Source organism: Desmodus rotundus, chromosome 9, assembly GCF_022682495.2.
Source record: "Desmodus rotundus isolate HL8 chromosome 9, HLdesRot8A.1, whole genome shotgun sequence".
Classification (NCBI taxonomy): Eukaryota; Metazoa; Chordata; class Mammalia; order Chiroptera; family Phyllostomidae; genus Desmodus; species Desmodus rotundus.
The window spans coordinates 35738984-35760300 of NC_071395.1; the positions used below are offsets into that span (position 1 = coordinate 35738984).

Below are 21317 nucleotides of genomic sequence, written 5' to 3' on the forward strand. Positions count from 1 at the left end.
GGATTGAGTGCCGGCCTGTGAATCAAAGGGTCACTGGTTCGATTCCCAGTCAGGGCAGTCAGGGCATTGTGGGCCAGGTCCCCAGTAGGGGGCACACAAGAGGCAACCACACATTGATGTTTCTTTCCCTCTCTTTCTCCCTCCTTCCCCTGTCTCTAAAAATCAATAAATGAAATCTTTTTTAAAAAGTATTAAAGTATCTAAGGGGAAAAAAAGATCAAGTCACATGTGCTACAGACACCCCAACCCCTCGTCCCGACACACACACACTCCACCCCTGAGCACCAGCCAGGCTCAGGAAGAAGTTGAGAGACAGGGAAAGGGTGAGGATGCAGGATGTCTACTGTGAGTATTTCTTGGTAATTAAAAAGGAAATACAAGAAAATACAAAGCAAAAAGCAAAACCAATAGTGCCCTTATGTTTAGATAGGACTATTTGGATCCTGAGACTTCCAAATCTCTTCCATGCCAAAATGCCCTGCCTCAAATCAGCCATGCCAGAAGGTCCTCCTTGGGCACCTATGTCCCCAAAAGATAAGATACCGCTTGTGGCACTGCCACACTGAGGAGAGACACTGACAGTAGCAGCAGTGTCCAGAGGCAGCAGAGACCATGGCGATCTAAGAGGGCCCAACAGGGTGTGGAAGGAGGGCTGGGGGCGTTGTGCCTGGGAGGATGGGACAGGGGGGCAGAGAGGGTGGGGGAGGATCTGGGAGCAAGAGAGGGAAAACACCTGGCATGTTCAGACAAGGGGACGGCAAGAGCCTCACCGCCACCACTGCAGCTGAGAGAAGGAGGCGAGGCCCCTCGGGAGGGATGTAGTTCAGCAAACGTACAGACCCCAGGCAGCCTGTATGCCATCCTACTGCTAGGCACACCTAGCTGTTTACCCTCTCTGCGCCTCAAGTTTTCTCATCTGTGAAGTCAGACTAACAAAGTGAGGGTTGCTGTGAGTGTTGAATGAATGGATGTATGTAAAGACCTAGAACAAAACCTGCTACAAAGTAAATGCTTAATGAATGTTGTACATCTTAATTCCTTTCCCCATTTCACTCACCCCCCTCCCCACATCGGGCAGCCATCTATTTGTTCTCTGTATCTATCAGTTTTTCTTCTCTATCTGACTCATTTTACTTAATACCCTCTAGGTCCATCCATGTTGTCACAAATGGCAAGACTTTATTCTTTTCATTGCTGAGTAATATTCCATTGTATATACGTACCATTTCTTCTTTATCCATTTGTCTGTCGTTGGACACTTAGGTTGCTTCCATATCTTGGTTATTGTAAATGCTGCTGCAATAAACATAGGCGTACATGTATCTTTCATCTTTTTATTGAATTTTTGGGGGTGACACTGGGTAACATACCTTTTTAAATTAGTGCTTTGGATTTCTTTGGATAAATACCCAGAAGTGGAATTGCTGAGCCATATGGTATTTCTGTTTTTAATTTGGGGGTATCCTTCACACTGTTTTCCACAGCGGCTGCACCAACTTACCATCCCACCAACAATTCACAAGGGCCGCCTGTTCTTTACACCCTCACTAGTGCTTGTTGCTTGTTGATTTACTGACGGTGGTCATTCTGACAGGTGTTAGGCGATGTCTCATTGTGGTTTGATTTGCATTTCCAGGATGATTAGTGATGTTGAGCATCTTTCCTATGTCTATTGCTCACCTATGTCCTCTTGGCAGAAATGTCTATTCAGGTCCTCTGACCATTTTTTAGTCAGATTGTTTGATTTTTTTTTTGGAGGGGGTGTTATTTGTAGGAGTTCCTTATATATTTTGGATATTACGCCCTTATCACGTGCGTGATTGGCGGATATGTTCTCCCATTCAGTAGGCCGTCTTTTCATTTCATTGGTTTCCTTTACTGTGCAAAACCTTTTGAATTTGGTATGGTCCCATTTGTTTATTTTTTCTTTTGTTTCCCTTGCCGGGGGAGACATATCCAAAAAATTATTACTATGAGCGATGTTAAAGACTTTAGTGCCTATGTTTTCTTCTAGTAGTTTTCAGGTCTTACCTTTAATTCCTTTTGAGTTTATTCTTGTATGTGGTATAAGAAAGTGATCCAATTTCATTCTCTTGCATGTATCTGTTCAGATTTCTCAACACCATTTATTGAAGAGACTGTCTTTACCCCTTTGTATATTGTTGCCTCTTTTGTCATAGACCAATTGACCATGCAGGTGTGGGTGTACTTTGGGGTCTGTTCCATCGATCTCTGTGGGGTCTGGGGGACAGTATCATGCTTGTTTTGATTGCTATGGCCTGTAAGTATAGTTTGATATCAAGTAGTGAGTTAACCTCCAGCTTGGTTCTTTCTCAAGATTGCTGTGGCTATTTGGGGTCTTCTGTGGTTCCATATGTTTTTGGATTATTTTCTCTAGTTCTATGAAAAATGTCACTGGCACTTTGATAGGGATGGCACTAAATCTGCAGATCATTTGGAGTAGCGTGGACATTTTAATGATATTAATTATTCCTGTCCGTGAGCACAGTATATCCTTCCGTTTATTTGTATCTTCTTCAATTTCTTTCTTTAATGTCTTATAGTTTTCCAAATACAGGTTTATTACCTCCTTGGTTAAATTTATTTCTGAGTTTCCTTTGATGCAATTGTAAATGGGATTATTTTCTTAATTTCTTTCCAATAGTTATTGGTGTATATATATGCAACCAGTTTCTGAATGTTAATTTTGTATCCTGCTACTTTACAGAATTCATTTATTAGTTCTAATAGTTTCATGGTGTATTCTTTAGGGTTCTTTATATACAGTGTCATGTCATCTGCGAATAATGACAGTTCTGTTTCCTCCTTTCCAATTCGGATGCCTTTATGTCTTGTCTGCTTGCTGTGGCTAGGACTTCCGATACTATGTTGATTAAAACGGTGAAGTGGATGTACATGTCTTTTCCCTGATCTTAAATAAAAAGCTTTCAGCTTTTCACCATTGAGTATGATGTTGGCTGTACATTTGTCATATGTGGCCTTTATTATGTTGAGGTATATTCCCTCTCTCTCTACTTTGTTGAGAAATTTTATCATAAATTAGACATTGGCTTTTGTCAAATGCTTTTTCTGCATTTATTGGTATGATCATATGATTTTTATCCTTCATTTTATTTATGTGATGAGTCACAGTAATTAACTTGCAGATATTGACCCAACATCGCAAGCTGGGTATAAATCCTACTTGATCATGGTGTATGATCTTTTTAAGGTGTTGCCGAATTCAGTTAATATTTCATTGAAGGTTTTTTCATCTATGTCCATCAGGGATACTGACCTACTGTTAAATTTTTTGTGGTGTTGTTACCTGGTTTTGGAGTCAGGGCAATGCAGGCCCTTGTAAAATGGGATTGGAAGACTTCTTCCTCTTTGATATTTTCGGAATAGTGTGAGGAGGTTACGTATGAATTCTTCCTTGATTGTTTGGTAAAATTCACCTGTGAAGCCATCTGGTCCAGGGCTTTCATTCAGAGTTTTTTGATGACTGATTCAAGTTTGTTAGTACTTATCAGTTGGTTCAGATTTTCTATTTCTTACTGATTCAGCCTTGGAAGATTGTATGTTTTGAGTAATTTATCCATTTCTTTCAGGTTTCAATTTGTTGGCATATAGTTGTTCATAGTATTTCTCGATAATCTTTTGTATTTCTGTGCTGTTGGCTGTCGCTTCTCCTTCATTTCTGATTTCCTTTATTTGAGCTCTCTGTCTCTCTCTCTTTGATGAGTCTGGCTAAAGGTCTATCAATTTTATCTTTTCAAAGAATCAGCTCTTGGTTTCATTGATCTTTTCACTTTTTTTTTAAAGACTTATTTATTTACGCTCTGATCTTTACTATTTCCTCCCTTGTACTCACGTTGGGCTTTGCTCACCCTCATGCTGCAGGCTCCTCAAGTGTGTGTGGGGGGCGGGGAGCAGGGGGCAAAGGGGAGAAGCGGGACAGCCTCATGTGACAAGCGGTGCTGCTGTGGGGCCTCTTTAAATGTGAGAGGCGCGTTTCCGGGTTCCGGAAAGGCCTTTGCGAGGATTTCTGTGCCACCCTGCTTCTTGCTATCCTGTGGATGCTCTCCCTGCCCTGGCCGCACCCCCTTCTGCATCTACAGTGTCTGTTATGGTCCGAATGCTTTGTGTCCCCAAAATTTGTATGTTGACATCCTATCCCCCAAAGTGATGGTGTCAGGAGGTGGGGCCTTTGGGAGGTAATTAGATCGTGAATAGGATTGGTGCCCTTATAAGAGACCCCAGAGAGATCCCTTGACCCTTCTGTGGCCCTGTGAGGACACAGCAAGAAGGCGCCTGTCTCTGAACCAGGAAGTGGCTCTCACCAGACACTGAATCTGTCACTATCTTGATCTTGGACTTCCAGTTTCCGGAATAGTGAGATACAAATTTCTGTGGTTGATAAGCCCCCTGTCTATGGTATTAGTGGCATGGACCGAGACAGGCTTGTTCTGCTGGGTCCCTTCATTGCTGCAGACTCCCCCCTCCTGCGAGGAGTAACTTCAAGATGTCTCAAGCAGGCTGCGTTCCCTGGGCCCACTGGCTTCATGGGGACACATCCATCCTTGCACTGGTATGCGCTGCTGTCCCCTCTCCTCTCCCTGCTGTCCTGGATGTTTCAGTTGGCCTCCCACTTGAGAATTCTCCTTAAGAGACAGGTGCCAGGCTCCATATTCGCATGTGTCCTGTGACTCAGTTTCTCCACAAACCTCTCTCACCATGTAAGCGCTGGTGGTCCCACCGAGATCCGCCCCTGAGTTTCTACAACCAGGGGAGCTACCTGGCTCCCCTTTCCCGGGCGCTCCCCATCTTGCTTAGTGGTTCTCTCGGAGACCCCTCAGTTGTCTTGGAGGAGGCTCCTCCCTCCTTCCCCTCCTCCCATGAATTGCCTTCAGAGAAATCTTCTTTCCTGTTTCAGCCTTCTCTTTCCAGGCTCGCAGTGACCAGCTAGGCTGGTTCTGCTCTAGTTCACTGGGTTATTGGTTTTGCTTTGGTTGATTACATTTCAGCTCTCTGCAGAAGTGGAGGTCATTGTCACCACAACCCTCAGCTTGGGGACTTCAGCCAAAATTCTGAGACAACAGGCAGTGTATCAACACCTCTTGCTTGAAGCATGCAATTACACTGTAGTTTATTGTACTTTTGGTTGTTGTTGATCTTCTTAAACCTCCTTCACTCATTTACGTTACCTTTCGGCCCCTGCGGGCATTTGAGATTATAACTCTTGCTCTATGTTTTTATTTATTTGAAAAAAATCATTTGTTTGACTCTGACGGAGGTGGATTAGGCTCCCATGGCCGGGCAGGAGGCTGCTTTGTGCTTTCTGCTTCTGATCTCCTCATGATTGACCTCAGGATTCGGGCAGCGGGATGAGGAGGAGGAGGAGCACAAACTTCATCTGCATATGGCAACGACAGGCTGGGTACAGATGAGCATCTGGGACAGGCTCACACAGGCATTCTGACCTTGGGTGATAAAGAGGGTACAGTTCAAAAGCTGACCCATTCCCCAATTCCCTGGCTGAAGGTACCCCTGGCTTTGTGCTGCGGATGGTCTGCTCGGCCTACTCTGCTCTCTGCTCAGGCCTTGCTGGGCTATGCAGCTTCCAGGTGTTCCCCGTCGGGCTTTCTGGTTGAGAGGGGCTGGGAGCTCCATTCAGCAGTGAACGAGGCTGTGACTCGGCGCCCCTGCTGGGGTGGGGCAGACCAGCCTCTACAGCTGGCACAGCTCTTTGTGGGCAGACCTGGATCCGCCAGACCTGCATCCCACTGAGTTCCTTGGTCACTGTGTCACTGCCTTGGCTCTGCAGATGAGCAAAGCCGCTGAGATGGCTGGGACCACCACATGGGCACTGCAGTTAGAACTTGGCCTGCCAAGCCCAAGCCCTGCCCCGCTTCCATAACAATCAAATTCCCATTGCTCAAGCCCCACAGATTCCCCCGTGGTCCCTATGGGACAAGACCAGGGTGGGGGGTCCCATGAAGTGACCCACAATGCTGGGGGAGCTAGATGCTCGCCCCGGCTCTCTTTTCCCGCTGGAAGAACTGCAGGTTCAGGGGAACCTCCTGCCGCGCACCACACCAGCCAGCAGCCGGGCAGCGTGGCCAGTGCGCAGCCGCTCCTCTCGTCCTGTGAGTGTGATGTTCTGGTCTCTGTGGTGCAGGGGATGCTTTAGCCTTACCCCTGTGTTCTAGAATTCTCTCAGCGGTGCCTTGTCCATGTTTGACAAGAAGAGTTGTTCGTTCTGAGGGGGAGCAAAGTCAGGAGGCACTTATGTCACCATCTTGGTGGCGCCACTCCCCTCTGTTGTCTCTTCCTGTAAGGACACTAATATTGTTGGACTGAGGCTGCACCCTGTGACCTCACTTAACTTTGCCTTCAGGAGGGCCCTGTCGCCAAATACAGTCACGTTGAGCCCTGGCTGGTGTAGCTCAGTGGATTGAGCACCGGCCAGTGAACCAGATATAGTCACGTTGGTGTGGGGGGGAGACGCTCCAGTATCTGAACTGTGGGGGGACACGTTCAGCCCCTAACAAGGGAGCTTACCGATTTTTGCTGTGTGGTGGCCATCGGGGTTGTTTCTTCAGAATCTCACATATGACAGTATCCTGGGGTCTTTTCTCCAGCGCTGGTTCGATTCTGCCTGCGGGCGCACAGGGAGCGGTCTAGCGGCCAGCACCCCGAAAATGGATTCGGGGGAGACGATTACGTGCCAGTACTCACTTCATCATCCCGTCCTCGGTGGTGTTGCCTGACCTTCAACTTCGTCTAGAGTTCTCTCAGACAGGTGACCCTCTTCAGAGGACAGACCTCCAGACCACAGCTCGGGTGGAAAGGGAGCATCTGTCTGCCTCGTGGAGGGACAGGGTGGGGACCCAACTGCTGCCGCACCACTCCCATCGGTCTTCCTCGCTCAGGCGTCGTCCCTCGCCCTCCAGTGTGCGACGGTGTCGGTTGCTGGGGCTTTTGAAGCTTCTGTGCCATAAGTGGTGTCGGGTGCACCTGTCTCCCCTGCCCAGTCGCTACTGGCCATCTGCCGTGTAGCTTCCGAAATACGACTGCTTTTGTCTTTTGGTCCCTTCTTTTGTTCTTGTGGGTTTACGGTTTTTTGAAATCCCTGTTAGTCTTGTGAGAACTTTGGGTGGGGACAAAACTGGATGAGTATTCAATCCTGTTATTTTAACCCAGCTGTCATTCTTTTCCATGGCAGTAGCTCACTGTGTTTTGCTGTGTATAATGTGCACCTTTTTTGCCCATATTTTTGAGGGAAAAATAAGGATGCGCATTTACATGAGTATAATGATTACTACCATGGACATGATAATTCCCTGTATAATGGGCACAAAACATAGGTGTGCACTGTACACAGCAAAACACAGTCGTTTTAGTTCTCTAAAGAGATGGATTACTTACTGCCGGCTCTTTCTTTCCCTATTGTCCTTATTCTCAAGTCCTTCCGTTGGATGTGTCTTCCGGCTGTATTCTTTCATTAAGTCGTTGTTCAAAGAAGAGCTCATTGGCAGTTGTGCCAGGAAGTGGCTTAAGGATGGTCAGGTGGAGGGCAAACAGCATCTGTTAGGCAGATGTAGCTTCAGGAGAAAAACCTTCGTCCAATTCCATTACTAGCCGGAAACCCTTTGTTTTAGGAATTCTAGAGCCCCCGTTGCCCATAGCCTTGCAGCTTTGTGGGTTTGTGAATGCCAATTTGTTGCCTTTATACTCAGTTCTTCACTCCCAAGCTGTGGATTTAATTTACTTACCTGCTTTGAACCCTGGTTTCTCATTTGTGAAATGGAGACCATATGTAATTCCTGCCTCGGAGGACTGACGCGAGGGCAATACTGGGCCTCTGCTCAACAGTTATGTTTCCCTTTCTTTCTCGCTTCCCCCAGTGTTTCCTTCCTTTCCTTTTCTTCAGGAAGATGTAAACGATCCTTTGCCTGCTGCCCCAACACCCCAGTCACACAGGGGTCCAAGACCCGAGCTCTTGCAAAGCTAGGCGGGAGCAGAAGCAAGCCTCGAACCCAGGCAGCCGACCACAGCCCTGCTCTGGCTCGAGGGGTGTGCGCGCTGAGCCCTTCCAGCACGCTGGTTGGGACGGGCAACACTGTCACCTTCCTGGCACCCACGTCCACTAGCCTGCCAGACTAGCTCAGCCCTGCAGCCATAACCTCCTCTGCAGGTTTCAGCTGGCAGGGAACTCTGCCTCGTAGCGGTAACTTCTCTAGCGGTAAGATACAGCCACCTCTAACCTCAATAAAAGCATGTTCACGCGCCAGTGCCTTTCCGCGACCTGGCAGCTTGACATGTTGTTTGATGGGACTCGTTCACCATCAGACGTGCTGCTTTTTCATGAGAAAGCCAGCCCACTAGACAGGTTTGTCCCCGCCCCGGCCTCCTGGAAGGTGGGTTATGAATGAAGGACTGAAACATGGGGGCAGAAGAACTAAAGGGAGGGACACCGAGGAAGCCTGCCGTGGATGAGTGGAGGCCTGTGTAGACACACATTTAAAGCAAATCTTAGTATCGGGTCAAGAGTGTGTGCAGCCCTTACGTTTAACACGATTCTAGCATCGTGACAACAAGAATATGAAAGAATGTAAGATGTGAAAGACCTGAAGTAAACTGTGGCATCTGCAGACGACAGAACGCTAGTCATTAAGAAGGAAGAAGTAGAGCCACACGCATTGACCCGAGATGTTCTCATTACATTTTGTCAAGAGGTTACAAAGCAACACGCGGTGTAACGGATCTCTGTAAAACCGGCCGTGTGTGTGTGTGTGTGTGTGTGTGTGTGTGTGTGTGTGTGTGTGTGTTTGGGGAGAGATGGATGGAAGGGCGTTTGTCACACACTTGTCTCTCAGGGTGGATCTCAGGTTACATTGTACTTTTCTGTTTTATTTCTATAAAGAGCACACCGAGTTTTAGAAAAGCTATGTCGTTTACATAAAAAGAGCAGACTCTCCTTGCTTTGCATCCTCTCTTGACGAAACCATTCATGTCCACCACCTGCAATTGTGAAAACCGAGATAATAGGGCTTTCCCCACAGGCTGGTTGCTGTGAGGATGAAATAATCGGAAAGCACAGACTTGTCGCTCAATACCTGTTAGGGTCGTCTTTAAACACATGCTGACTGAAAACGCTTTTCTCCCTAAAAAAAAGGCACTGTGAGGCCCAGTGGAGTGAGAAAGCCCGTGCCCCCGGCTCAGGTGTGACTCCTCGGTCTGTTCAGTAGCCGAGATCAGAGCTGCCGGGCTGGGCTGCTCCAGGGGCCCTGCTCCTGTCCCAGCTCGAGCCGGCCAGCGTGGTGGCCTTGTCTGACTTCAGGCCCGGGTCATCGCTTAGTGGGAGACCAGCGTCTAGCTTTAGAACGGCAGTGAGGATGACACAGGTCGAGAAGGGAGGGAGGGCTCTGACGCCAAGGGCAGCACGCAGTGGGACTTAATACAGTGGACAACGACTGTAGCTTCTTCCCTGGAGGAGGAGGAGGAGTTTCCTGGGCGGCGAGGAGGCTCTTGGTGGCAGGTGAAGACACAGGTAGGAGTCAACACTGCCCATTTGGATGTAGAACAGCTGCTTTGCTACTTTCCACAGGCATGCCCTTGATTACTCGTCTGTTAAAATCAGTTCCTTTAAAAAGCCTGTAAATGTAGTTTTGGGAGCCTCCTAGCCAAGGGGATTGCTGGCACACACAGCTCCAATGCATAGAAATGTGGCCCGCCCGTTCCACCCCTGGCCCCCAGGGCCCCCGAGACACCGCTGCCGGCGCACACGGGGGAGGGTGGCAGTCCACACCCACACTGGACAGCTCTCTGGGAAGCCCCCAGAACTATAGGGATATTTAAAAATGTGTTCTGCTGTTGCACACTCTCAGAGAGTCTCTTGCCCTTCGAAGCATAGATTTGACCATTTGCAACCCTAGACTTCCCGGTGCGTGAATGAAATAGAAGGACCAGCTGGACTAGGATAGAAGGGCTCAGGGCACCAGATACTGTTCTTCTGATATTGGCTTCCAGCAACATTTAGATTCCAGCAGAAGAAAATCAGGTTCTATTGTCGATAAACTTCATTCAAATGGGCCAAATACTGCCCTCATCAGATATGAGTAACAGCTGGTACTTCCAGTGCGGTTTCCATTCCACAGGGCCTGTGCTCAGAACGCTGCGCACAGGCGCTCATTCAGTCCTCGCGACCGGGCACGAGGGGGGTTTCGTTTATAGACGGGAAGCTTGCCGAGGGGCAGGGCGTTAGCTTGTCTGAGGGCGCACACCTCTCAGAAGCTACTTCGGCAGAGTAACAACTGTTTACACAGAAAACCTCGTGGTTGATGATGTGATGTCTCTGAAACGTGACCACATCTGCGCCTGGCACTCTACCCTGACAGACGCGTGCCGTCGGTGGGAAGCTGTAGCCCGAGGCGAGGGGACCTGTCCATGGAGCTAGAGTTAACAGAGGGGCCCAGGTTTGCAGAACCTCGAGTGTGAGGTGTTTCGTCAGCTCAGGGCTCTGCGAGCTCTAGACGGACAAATGTTTGCTTTCAATTAAATGGTAATCTTTAAAAACTTTGGAAATGAAAATTCACGATTTGAAAGATGTTTTCAGAGAACAGGCTTTGGTTTTTAAGTAGTACATTTCAGTATTCTTTGGAGTCAGTGAAAATTTTTCCCTTTAATAAAAGGGGTTCATTCATTCCATTTGAGAAACAGCTTTATCCTTTCACTGGGTGATAATGTATTTTAAAATCTTTATTCAAATAGATTTCCATCTGCTTTTGATATAGCTGATTTTTTTTTTTTTTAAATACTCTCCAGGTAATTTCCGAGAACTTGAACTAAGCAGAGCTATTTGGATTTGAGGTGGCTGCTAACACGTCGTTCAGAAACACAGCTGCGGCTTCAAAGGTTTCCCGCACCTAACTGGCCTTTCCTAGGAGGCCGCCTGTTGTACGAGGAGCACACACCTCTGGGAGGCCAGGCCGGCCAGGCCGTGAGTCCCTCGAATGCCAGACAAAGTCCTCGGCAGTCAGGAGAGAAGCTGAAGCTTCTAGTGACAGAAGCCTGCGGGAGCCCCGTCCCCCGTGAAGCTGTGAAGGTTCCTCGTCTTTGCACAAGGCCGAGGAGACTCACTCCCAGGAAGGCTGGGGATGAGCTGGAAAGAGGTAGGTACTCTCCTGGGCCCTGAGATGAAAATCCAGATGAAATACACTATTAACCGTGAGAAAGGGGCATGTTCCTAGACAACTTAAAACCTTGCTTTTAAATGTTATTTTAAAATAACCCTTACACAGGAATGCCTCTTTAGTTTCCCCAAGGACTCGCCTGCACCGCACACATTTGGACACGTCTGGGTGAACAGGACGGACGAGCCTGGGGCCCAGGGACCTGTGCAGGGCGTCCCGGTCACGCTGTGGGAGGGGCCGGCAGGCTCCCCACTCCAGCTCCAGTTACACGTGGTCCCAGCCACCACAGCGCATGCTTTCTTAGTTTAATAGTTCCATTTTTAAGGGGAAAACACACACATGTGAGAAGTAGCTCAATTCACTAAGTGACACTCGTGGAAAGTCTCCGTGGCTCCACAGAGGGCACCTGAGAAAGGCAGTGCCCTGTGCCTCGTGGCAGGTGAATGGAGTGGCAGACAGAGGTGAGCGGGGCCGCAGACTGGAAACTCAAACCTGCAAATCCATGGCCAGTGTCACTGCATCTACAGGGAGAGGAAAACCCTTACATGGTTCTTCTTTGTATGTTGAAGATTTTATTTTCTGTACCTTTTAGGGGAAACAATTCCACTTAACAAACCTTTGTGAGATGCCACAGAAGCCGGGCGCACAGGGCTAAGCCACGCTTTTAAGAACAGACTCCCTCCAGGCTGAGTCTTCTTAGTGGATTACCCGGAATTTACAAAGAGACAGGTCTACAAGCCAATCCTTTTCCTATTTTTTGATTTGGGTCTGCTTTGCATTTTCTTTTTCATATATGAATTGAACATTTCTCTATGTAAAACAAACAAAAATTCATCATTTTTTAAAAGATTTATTTATTTTTAGAGAGAGGGGAAGGGAGGGAGAAAGAGAGGGAGGAAGAGAGGGAGAGAAACAGCAATCAGTTGCCTCTCATACGTGCCCCGACCTGGGACTGAACCTCCAACCCAGGCACACGCTCTGGACAGGAACTGAACTGGCAACCTTTCGCTTTGCGGGACAATGCCCAACCGAGCCACCCACACCAGTCAGATGCATCCTAAATTCATCCTAAAGAATTAAAACGCAGGGAGCAGCTCCTGTGGGAAGGAAATCTTGACTTAGGGCCACACTCCCTAAGTCATGAGCATGTCAGACTCTGCCTGCTGGGGACAGACAGACGGGGAAGCCGAGCATTTCTCTGGGCATAAGGGTCCACGTGGCTTTGCGGTAGTCAGGAGAGGAGGAAGTACAGGTGAGAAACTGTGGAATTAAGAACGTTCGTGATGGCCCATGTGGATGGCAGACCTGCCTATGAAAATGGAGGCTTTGAAGCTGGAAAGACAAACATACCTCAAGTTCTCCCTCCCATCACACGGTTACTGCAAACGTCAGCAGAGAAACCAGAGTAATTTGCATTAAAACAGAAGCTAATTTTCTTGTGCTGGAATGCTTTGTATGTAGTTCAAGTCCAGAGTTCAAAATCTGTCAGTTCCCATGTGCTCACCCTGATTTTTTGTCCCCACACCACACAAGTAACTTACTCCTGACTTTGCTCCTCCAGTAACACCTAGTGTATTTCATTAATTATGGCATCCAGATGAGTTGAGTAATTTGCTTTTGTCAGTGTGTTTGAGTAAGTCACTTGCCGGCTTCATGCAGAATTTAGAAACTGGACACACGACTCAAGCTCTGAAAACTGAAGTGACTCCTTGAGAATGCGCAGAGGGTGGCACACCGCGCTTGGTCCCCAGATGCAGGTCCTGCCCAGAAAGCAGTTTCCGTTCTCCACAGGTGCAGGGGGAGGGTGAAACTTCTTGCCAAGGGGGCAGGGTAGTGCATTTGCTTGGCGCAGCCTCTGGTGAGCAGTCAAGACATCTGGAATCTCTCTCTCTTGCCAGGGACACTGCATCAAGGCAGACTGTTGTGGCCATTATTTCAGCGTCTTTACCATGTACGGGCCTTGTAACCTGTAGCCAATCTTTCTGTAGTAATTCCTGGTGCCAACACCTGTGAAGAAGCAAAAATACAAAAGTGAGAAAAGAATTTCTAAGCGTAACTATAGAAACCCTCAAAATCCAGCAAATGCTGCCCTCACAGCCACGCTCATCCCCACCCTCGTTCACAGCAGACCAACTACATCTCAGACTGAGTCTCGTTTTAGGAAGTACGGACCACTTCTATCGTTGTGAAGTCAAGATGCACTAACGTACAGAAACTGCATTTCAGAGCCTGCGCATGTACAGTCCTGTTGGCGGCGCTCCTTCCACTGGACTGAGTGTGCGAGATGTCCTGGCTCCCACGAAGCCATCAGCACTCCGGGGCCCAGGAAGTCCGAGAGACGGGGGATCGGGGAGACGCCGGGAGCGAAGGTATGCCACGCCGACGCTCACTGCCACGCTCGCTGCTCGTGGGCGGGAATTTCAGCGAAGTATCACCAGTCTCACTAAATTAATGCCACTTAATTTTAATAGTTTTATTTGTATTAATGGGTAGGTTTATTTTGATGCGTGGTCAATGTACGTGCCCAGAGGTTTTCACCAGTTTTGTTTGCACACTCTTAAGGAACAGTAGCTGATTTAAGGCAATCCAAACCACACACAGCCACACAGAAGCAGCCGAGCCCCGGGAGGGCAGCCTGCAGGAGTGGCTGAAAGAACGGCGTGCGGTCAGTGAGCTACGGCCTGGACCCGCCACTTTGCAGGTCTGTAGCGTGGGCCCATCAGTTAACCTCCCTGAACCTCCATTTTATCATCTGTAATTACCTATGTTTAAGGATGCCGAGTCTTAAACGGGGTAGTCCGTGAAATGTGACTAGTCCGGAGTCCGGAGAGGCCGGTTCCTCAGAAACAGTGGCTGCTATTGTTACCATTTTAAAGCTTTTCATGATCTGGTATCCAGTAGTATTTCCAACTTCACCTTTTGCTACTACCTCCCCTGAAACACTATGCTTCAGGCTCGGTAAATTTTTAATTCTTCTAAGTTCCTGTGTGGGTCTGGCTGGTTTTCTAGCTTCTAGGTCTTTGCTCATGTTGTTCCCTCTAACGAATTAACTGAGCCTGAGGAGGGGCTGTGGGAGCCTGCAATTTATAGCCTATTGGTTAGAAGCACAGGTAACAGCCTGGACTTGTGAGTGAAATCTGCAGGGGAAGCAGCCTTGTGGGACTGGACCCTTGCCCCGTGGGATCGGACACCACCTCCACGGACACAGTGTCGGAACTGAGTTAGGCTGCAGGACACCCAGCGGCGTTGCAGAACTGCCCGGGGTGTGGAAGACCCACACATCTGCGCCAGCAGGTTACAGTATTCGGAGAGGAGTGTGTGTCCTGGGAGGGAAAACCACAGAGACTGTCTTTACAGTGCTCTGGCCCCCACAGCAAACCGTGCTCGCCGGTCTGCCTCTGTACACAGGACGAGCTCTATTTATCTCGTTCGTCACCTTGCACTGCTAGGGATCGGCATTGTGCGTGAAATCAAATAACTGTTAGCTCTTGCAAGCCTAGCCTAATTCTTTAGCCTAAACATTTGCTCTTTAGGAACAGGGTTTCCCATCACATTTTGTTTCCTACTGCCTTCGATGGCGGAAAGAAAACCCTATCTGTGCTAACAGACCACTGGAGAGTTTCCCTTGCAACCCACGGACTGCTGATACTCATCCTGCACAACACCGCCTTGTCTTTGCTTTCTGATCGTCACTTCTGTGCAACACTGCGGCTCGGGACAGAGCAAGGGGATGCCAAAAACATGAAGAACAACAGGCTAGGCGGCAGCTCAGACCTGCTGAATACAGGACATCTCAAAACCCTCCGAGGGGTGCACTTCCTTGTTTGTACTATATACTAAAGTTCTACATCTGTGACCCAGCAGCCAGCCTCCCGAGTGAAAAGAGAAGTGAATCCTTATATCCATTCTTACGAATGACTTGTTATTCATAACACCCCAAACAGGAACTAACCCAAATGTCTGTCAACAGTAGAATACACAAACTGTTATTTTTACAGAATGGAATACTATACAGCAACGAAAACTAGAGCTATCTGCAACAACATGGATGAATCTCACACGTAATTTTGCATGAAAGGAACCAGATATAAAAGATTCCATCAACACAGAGTTCAGACATAGGCAAAACTAGCTTTACGGCGACAGATGATGGAGTACTGGTTACACGGGGGAGATGATATGGACTGAGGAAGGGAACATATACACGCAAAAACTAATCCAGAGTTACTTCACTGCATGTACGTCGTGTCTCAATGAAAAACCTCACATTCATTGAATAGATGTTTCAATGTGGTTTGAGAGCTCAATCTGCCCAATGCATTCAGCTAAAAAAGGAAGAAGGAGCAGGAAGGCAGGCAGGTGGTTAGGAAACCACTGTCGGATGATCACTGATACCATACAGATGCCTCTGGAGTCATTCAACACGGCGCTTTATGTTTCTAGGATCCCACTTGCTAGAAACTATTTTCCCACCTCCTTTTCTCCCACTTTGAAATCCACATTCAAACTGCACTATGTGGCGTGACAGCACACAGCTGAGACACAGGCACCTCAGCTACCTGCAGAGACTGCTAGCACGGCGGAGGAGTCTGGGGACTCAGATCAAAGGAGAGACAAGACTGACTCGTGTTCGAAAGAGGCCAGTCTGACCAGTGCGCCGAAACAGAGTGGCAGCGCCAGGGGGTCCGGGTGTCGTATGCTGTACTCGCTGCGGAGTGCGGGTGCCCAGAGAATGCCTGGCATGCATTCAGGAACTCGAGTCATTTCTTCAATGGATGAATAGTGATCAAGGGCAGAGACACGGAGACCAGGTAAGAAGCTATTCGGGTAATCTAGGAAGATGTGGTGATGTCACAAAGTCACGGGAGTGAAAAGTGGGTGGAGTCTGGAAACATTTTTAAGGCAGAGTCAAAAGACCATGGAAATAATACATTTTCTATTTGGTTCAAGCCATTTTGTTTTGGAAATTTTTTGTGCTGTGGTGAAATATATAAAATTTACAAGTTTAACCATTTAAGTGCACAGTTTAGGGGCATGAAGTGCATTTACACGGTTGTGCGACACCCCCCCCCCCATCCCAGAGCCCTTCATCTGTAAAACTGAAACTCCACACTCCAGTCCTCCTGCCCCCGGCCCCTGGCAGCCACGGTCTACTTTCTGTCCCTGTGGATTTGGTTCCTCCAGGAACCTCTTTTAAGTAAACTGAAACAGCACTTGTCCTTTTGTGACTGGTTTGTTTCACTTGGCATTTCTTCGAGGTTCCTCCACGTTGATTTTAAGCCATTTGAGTTTTCTGTTACTTACTGGAAATTCTATAACTACCATGTAAGCACGAGGACAGCAAGCGATAAACACGCAAGATCACGTCACCACTTAAAGTCACAATTCGGAGTGGCGGACTGACTATGCTCCCCCTACTTAAACTGCTAGCGTGTGTCCTGAGACGAAGCTCACATTCCTCGGCCTGATACACACAGTCTTTCACGCCCAGTCTGGTTTGCTCCTGCTTCAGTTCCTGCCACAAAACACCCTGCTACTTACGGTCCAGGATTACCCAACCAGGCACAATTTCCCCAATCCACCATGCTGGCTCTCCTGCCGCCTGTCAGCAGCTCCCCTCCTGAGTGCACCCCCATTCATCAACTAGGACACCACGCCCCCCACCCTCCCAGACACCTCTGCAGAGACTCTGCCTGTCCACAAAGAAACTGGGATTCATAACCCCTGTCTCAGGGCTGGCCGTCCTATTGTTCTGGTGATCACGCCGTGCTTTATTTTACTTGTATGTCTACATCCCCTCTTAGAATGTAAGTTCTTTGAAGTCAGTGATGTCTATCATTAGGGCTTAGTACGGTGCCGGGCAGGTGACACGCAGTAAATGCGTGCAGACTTGCTGCGCAGGCACACCGCACTTACTGTGCTTTGCTTTACCGCTTCGCTCTACTGCACTTCAGAGACCGCACTTCCACCAACGCTGCGGCAAGCAAACACTGCCCCTCCACCAGCAAAAAGGTTATGCCTCGCTGAAGGCTCAGATAAACTGACACCACTGAAATGTCCATAATACCCAAAACAATCTACAGAGTCAATTCAATCACTATAAAAATACGAATGGACTTTTCCCACAAATCCTAAAATTTACATGGAACCACAAAAGACCCCAAACAGCCAAAGCAATCTTGAAAAAGAAGAACAAAGTTGGAGGTATCACGCTACCTGATATCAGACTATACTGCAAGGCTATAGTAATCAAAACAGCATGGTACCGGCATAAAAAACGGACATATAGATCAATGGAACTGAACAGAGAGCCCATAAATAAATATAAGCCTATCGGGTCACTTGATCTGTGACAAATGAGGCAGCACTATACAATGCAGTAGAGACAGCCTCTCCAATAAATAGTGTTAGGGAAAGTGGAGAGACACATGCAAAAGAATACACTGGACCACTTTCTTTACCACAAACAAGAAAAAACTCAAAATGGATTAAAGACTTAAATCTAAGACCCAAAACCATAAAAATCCTAGGAAAAACAGGCAGTAAATTCTTTAACATTGCTCTTAGTAGTATTATTTTTGAATGTTTCTTTGGGCAAGGGAAACGAACAAACAAAAAACAACAAAAAAGGTCCTACATCAAGTTAAAGAGCTTTTGCACAGCAAAGAAAACCATCAACAAAACGGAAAGACAGCTTACTGAATGCGAGAAGATATTTGCCGATGATACACATGGTAAGAGGTTCGTATCCAAAATATAGAAAGAACTCACACGACTTAACACAAAAAACCCCACAACCCCAAAACTGACTAAAAAATGAGCAGAGAACCTCAAGACGTTTCTCCCAAGAGGACATACAGATGGCCAATAGACATATGAAAAGACGCTCAATGTCACTAATTATCAGGGAAATACAGATTAAAACCACAATGATACCTGATACCTGCCAGAATGGCTGGCTATCATCAATAAATCAACACAGTGTTGGAGAGGATGTGGAGAAAAGCAGACCCTCGTGCTGTGTTGGTGGTAAAATGGTGCAGGAACTGTGGAAAACAGTCGGTAGGTGCCCCCCCAAATTAAAAACAGAACCACCATATGATCCAGCAATCCTCCTTCTGGGTATTTGTGTGAAGGAATCCCAAACACTATTTCAAAAAGGTATGCCACCCCGTGTCCATTGCGGCATTATTTACAATAGCCAAGACGGGAAAGCAGCCCAAGTGCCCACCGATAAAGAATGGTTACACCAGATGTGGTGCATATGTACCCTGGACGACTACTCAGCCACAAAGAAGAAAGAAATCTTGCCACCTGTGACGACCTACATGGACCTGGAGGGTATTATCATGCTAAATGCAGTCAGTCAGACAGAAAAAGACAAATACCACATGATTTCACTTTTATGTGAAATCTGAAAAAGAAAAAAAAAGAACAAACAAAACAGAAGCACGTTCATAGGTGCAGAGAACAAACCGAGGGCTGCCAGATGGGAAGGGGCTTGGGTGCAAAGGGCCACGGGATGAAGAAACACAAACTGTCAGTTATATGTGAAGTACAGCAGAGGGAATACAGCCAGTGACACCGTAATAACTGTGAGCTGTTAGGTGGTTGTTAGATTCATCAGGGTGATCATTTTGTAAGTTGTATAAATGTCTAGTCACTACTATACACCTAAAACTAATACAATATTGTATGCCCACTGTAATTTAAATTTTTTTCTTTTTAAGATTTTATTTATTTTTGGAGAGACAGGAAGGGAGGGAGAAAGAGAGGGAGAGAGAGATGTATGTGTGAAAGATACACTGACTGGTTGCCTCTCACATGCCCCCAACTGGGGACCCGGCCTGCAACCCAGGCACATGCCCCGCCCGGGAATCGAACCAGGGACCCTTTGGTTTGTAGGCTGGTGCTCAATCCACTGAGTCACACCAGCCAGGGTAAAATTTTTCTTAACTAACAAAAAAATCCAGTTGACCCCTGAACAGTTAGGTTTCCACTTGTACAAGTGGACCCGCAAAGTTGAAACCCACGTTGTTCAAGGGTCGACTGTAGTTTGGATGTGCAAACATGGAAGGCTCACTTGGTTATACGTGGAATTTTGAATGTGCAGGTGGTCAGCACCCCTAACACCCACGTTGCTCAGGGGTCAACAATACTTTCCAAAACACGCCACAGCCTCCATCCGTCCACCATAAATAGCAGCAGCGAGAGAGAGACGCAGTTCGTGTGTCCAATGCAGGACCAGACAGCTGTTGGGTAACCACAAAGCTCAGTGACCAGCAGCGCCCTGAGCTGCTAAGCTTGCCAGCTAAAAGAACATCTTTACTCCTCAGTAACGAGCCCCGCCGAGCAGCCGGGTGCCCCGGGCTCTCCACTGCTGCCTCACGCAGGGGCAGGCCCAGGCACCAGCACCGAGAGAGAGGCACTCAGGCCTCCCGAGGGGAAGGCTAACACTGGAGCTCGCGTCCCCGTTCTTCCCAATGGCACGCTGCAGTGCTGTGATGGAAAGTCTATTTCTGGACCCTCTGGGAAGCTTTAAGTGTTCTGAGGAAAGTAGTTTGACCTCTAGCGCGCCAGTCTGAACTCCAACCTCTTTTTACTTAAAAATCTCCATTTGTTTTCTTTGTGCCTCTTGCTTCTTGCAAAAAAGATTTCCCCCATTTCTGGCCAAAGTATTAGTATGTTAGTCAGCTTGGAAGGGAACAACCAGCACCCGGGCTGGATGAAGACCACACTGAACCTCTCTCCATGCTCAGGAGGGCTCCCAGACAGCCCTTGTCACAGTAACTTTCCTTTTGTTTGCCAGCCAAGAAAAAGCAATTACATTCCACGGCTGACGTCAGCCAACCTCCCGCACTGATGTGGGCAGGCTGTCTCACGAGCCTCAGCGTAAGGCCGCTCCTGCCCTTGAGGAGAGTTACTCAGCCCCCACCTGAGTGTGGTTCCGCTAATCCCCGGGCTGGGGAGTGAGCAGGAGTGAACCTATCCGCTATGTGCGAGGATCCTCAGGGTGCTCCAGCAGCAGAGTGAGCAGTCGCCAGAGGCCTGAGGATGGGGCGGGGGAGGGCACCGTCCCAATGCTCGCCCGATTTTATCCCCCAAGTGCCCTACCCCACCAGAATTTCCCCGTATCACGGGGGCCCAATTTCTGTCCTTAGAGACACAGGGTAGGTACTTTTATCTTCACAACTTTACCAGCTGCGACGATGATGAAATGAGGTGAGGTGAAAAGAATACCTGGAAACGTGCTCAGAGTGAAATTCTGAGACTTGGCTTTGGTGACCAGCCTGTATTTACCTTCCTGGCCTCCACCTCAGGACAAACATGTCTTTTTGGGAGAAGAAAATAAACTTTTCTGTGAATGTATAAACTTTAGATATTAAAACGACAGGTGACCTCTCAGCTGCAGAGACCTTAGACAGGATGCCGCCCCTGGGCAGAGTGCTGAGTAAATGAAAGGACACTCGCTCAGCATGGGGAGAGGAGCAGAGAGCCGGGCGGGGCTGGACAGAAGCCCCCTTTCCGTCCCCGACGCTGGCTGCCACAGCTGGCCTCCCAGGAACTTGCGAACAGGGGCTCGCCCTTTCTCTAAGCCCTCTTCCGTACCAAATGCCTTCAAGCCTCAAGCCCTTAGCTGTGGGGAGAAAGATCCTATGCTTCCTGATCCTGCTTCCCCTCTCTCCGCCCTGTCTCTTTTTAAATCCTCACAGGAGGATATCTTTACTGATTTTAGAGAGAGAGGAAGTGGGGAGGTGGAGAGAGAAACATTCATCAGTTATCTCTGCAGACACCCAGACCAGGGATCAAACTGGCAACCTTTTGGTGCACGGGACGATGCCCCGACCAACTGTGCCACCCTCCCCGCCCAGCCAGGGCCTGCTCCCACTCTTTGAAAGATGTACACAATGTAGCTTAAGACACAGTTTTGTTTATTCTAAATGTTGAGGAAGAAAGGCAACCACACAATGTACATGACAACTGCCTCTTAAGAAGATTAATCAAAGATGAAAATGGAACAAACCTGGCTATTTACTTAAATTCTGCTCTGACAGACAAAGGGAGAAGCAGGCTAGAGCTGGTTACGTGGTACCCCAGCTGGCTGCAAAACAACTCTGA

At 48.0% G+C, this 21317-nt stretch overlaps 1 protein-coding gene across 1 annotated transcript in view; it reads right to left on the bottom strand.

Moving 5' to 3' along the window:
* Nucleotides 1-12032: 12032 nt before the first annotated feature.
* Nucleotides 12033-21317, bottom strand: part of ELP3 (elongator acetyltransferase complex subunit 3) — an 88235-nt gene continuing 78950 nt past the window's right edge. The window contains exon 15 of the mRNA XM_024568564.4: nucleotides 12033-13205. Within this exon, the coding sequence (XP_024424332.1) occupies nucleotides 13129-13205 (77 nt within the window). The 3' untranslated portion in view covers nucleotides 12033-13128. The remainder of the gene's footprint in view (nucleotides 13206-21317) is intronic.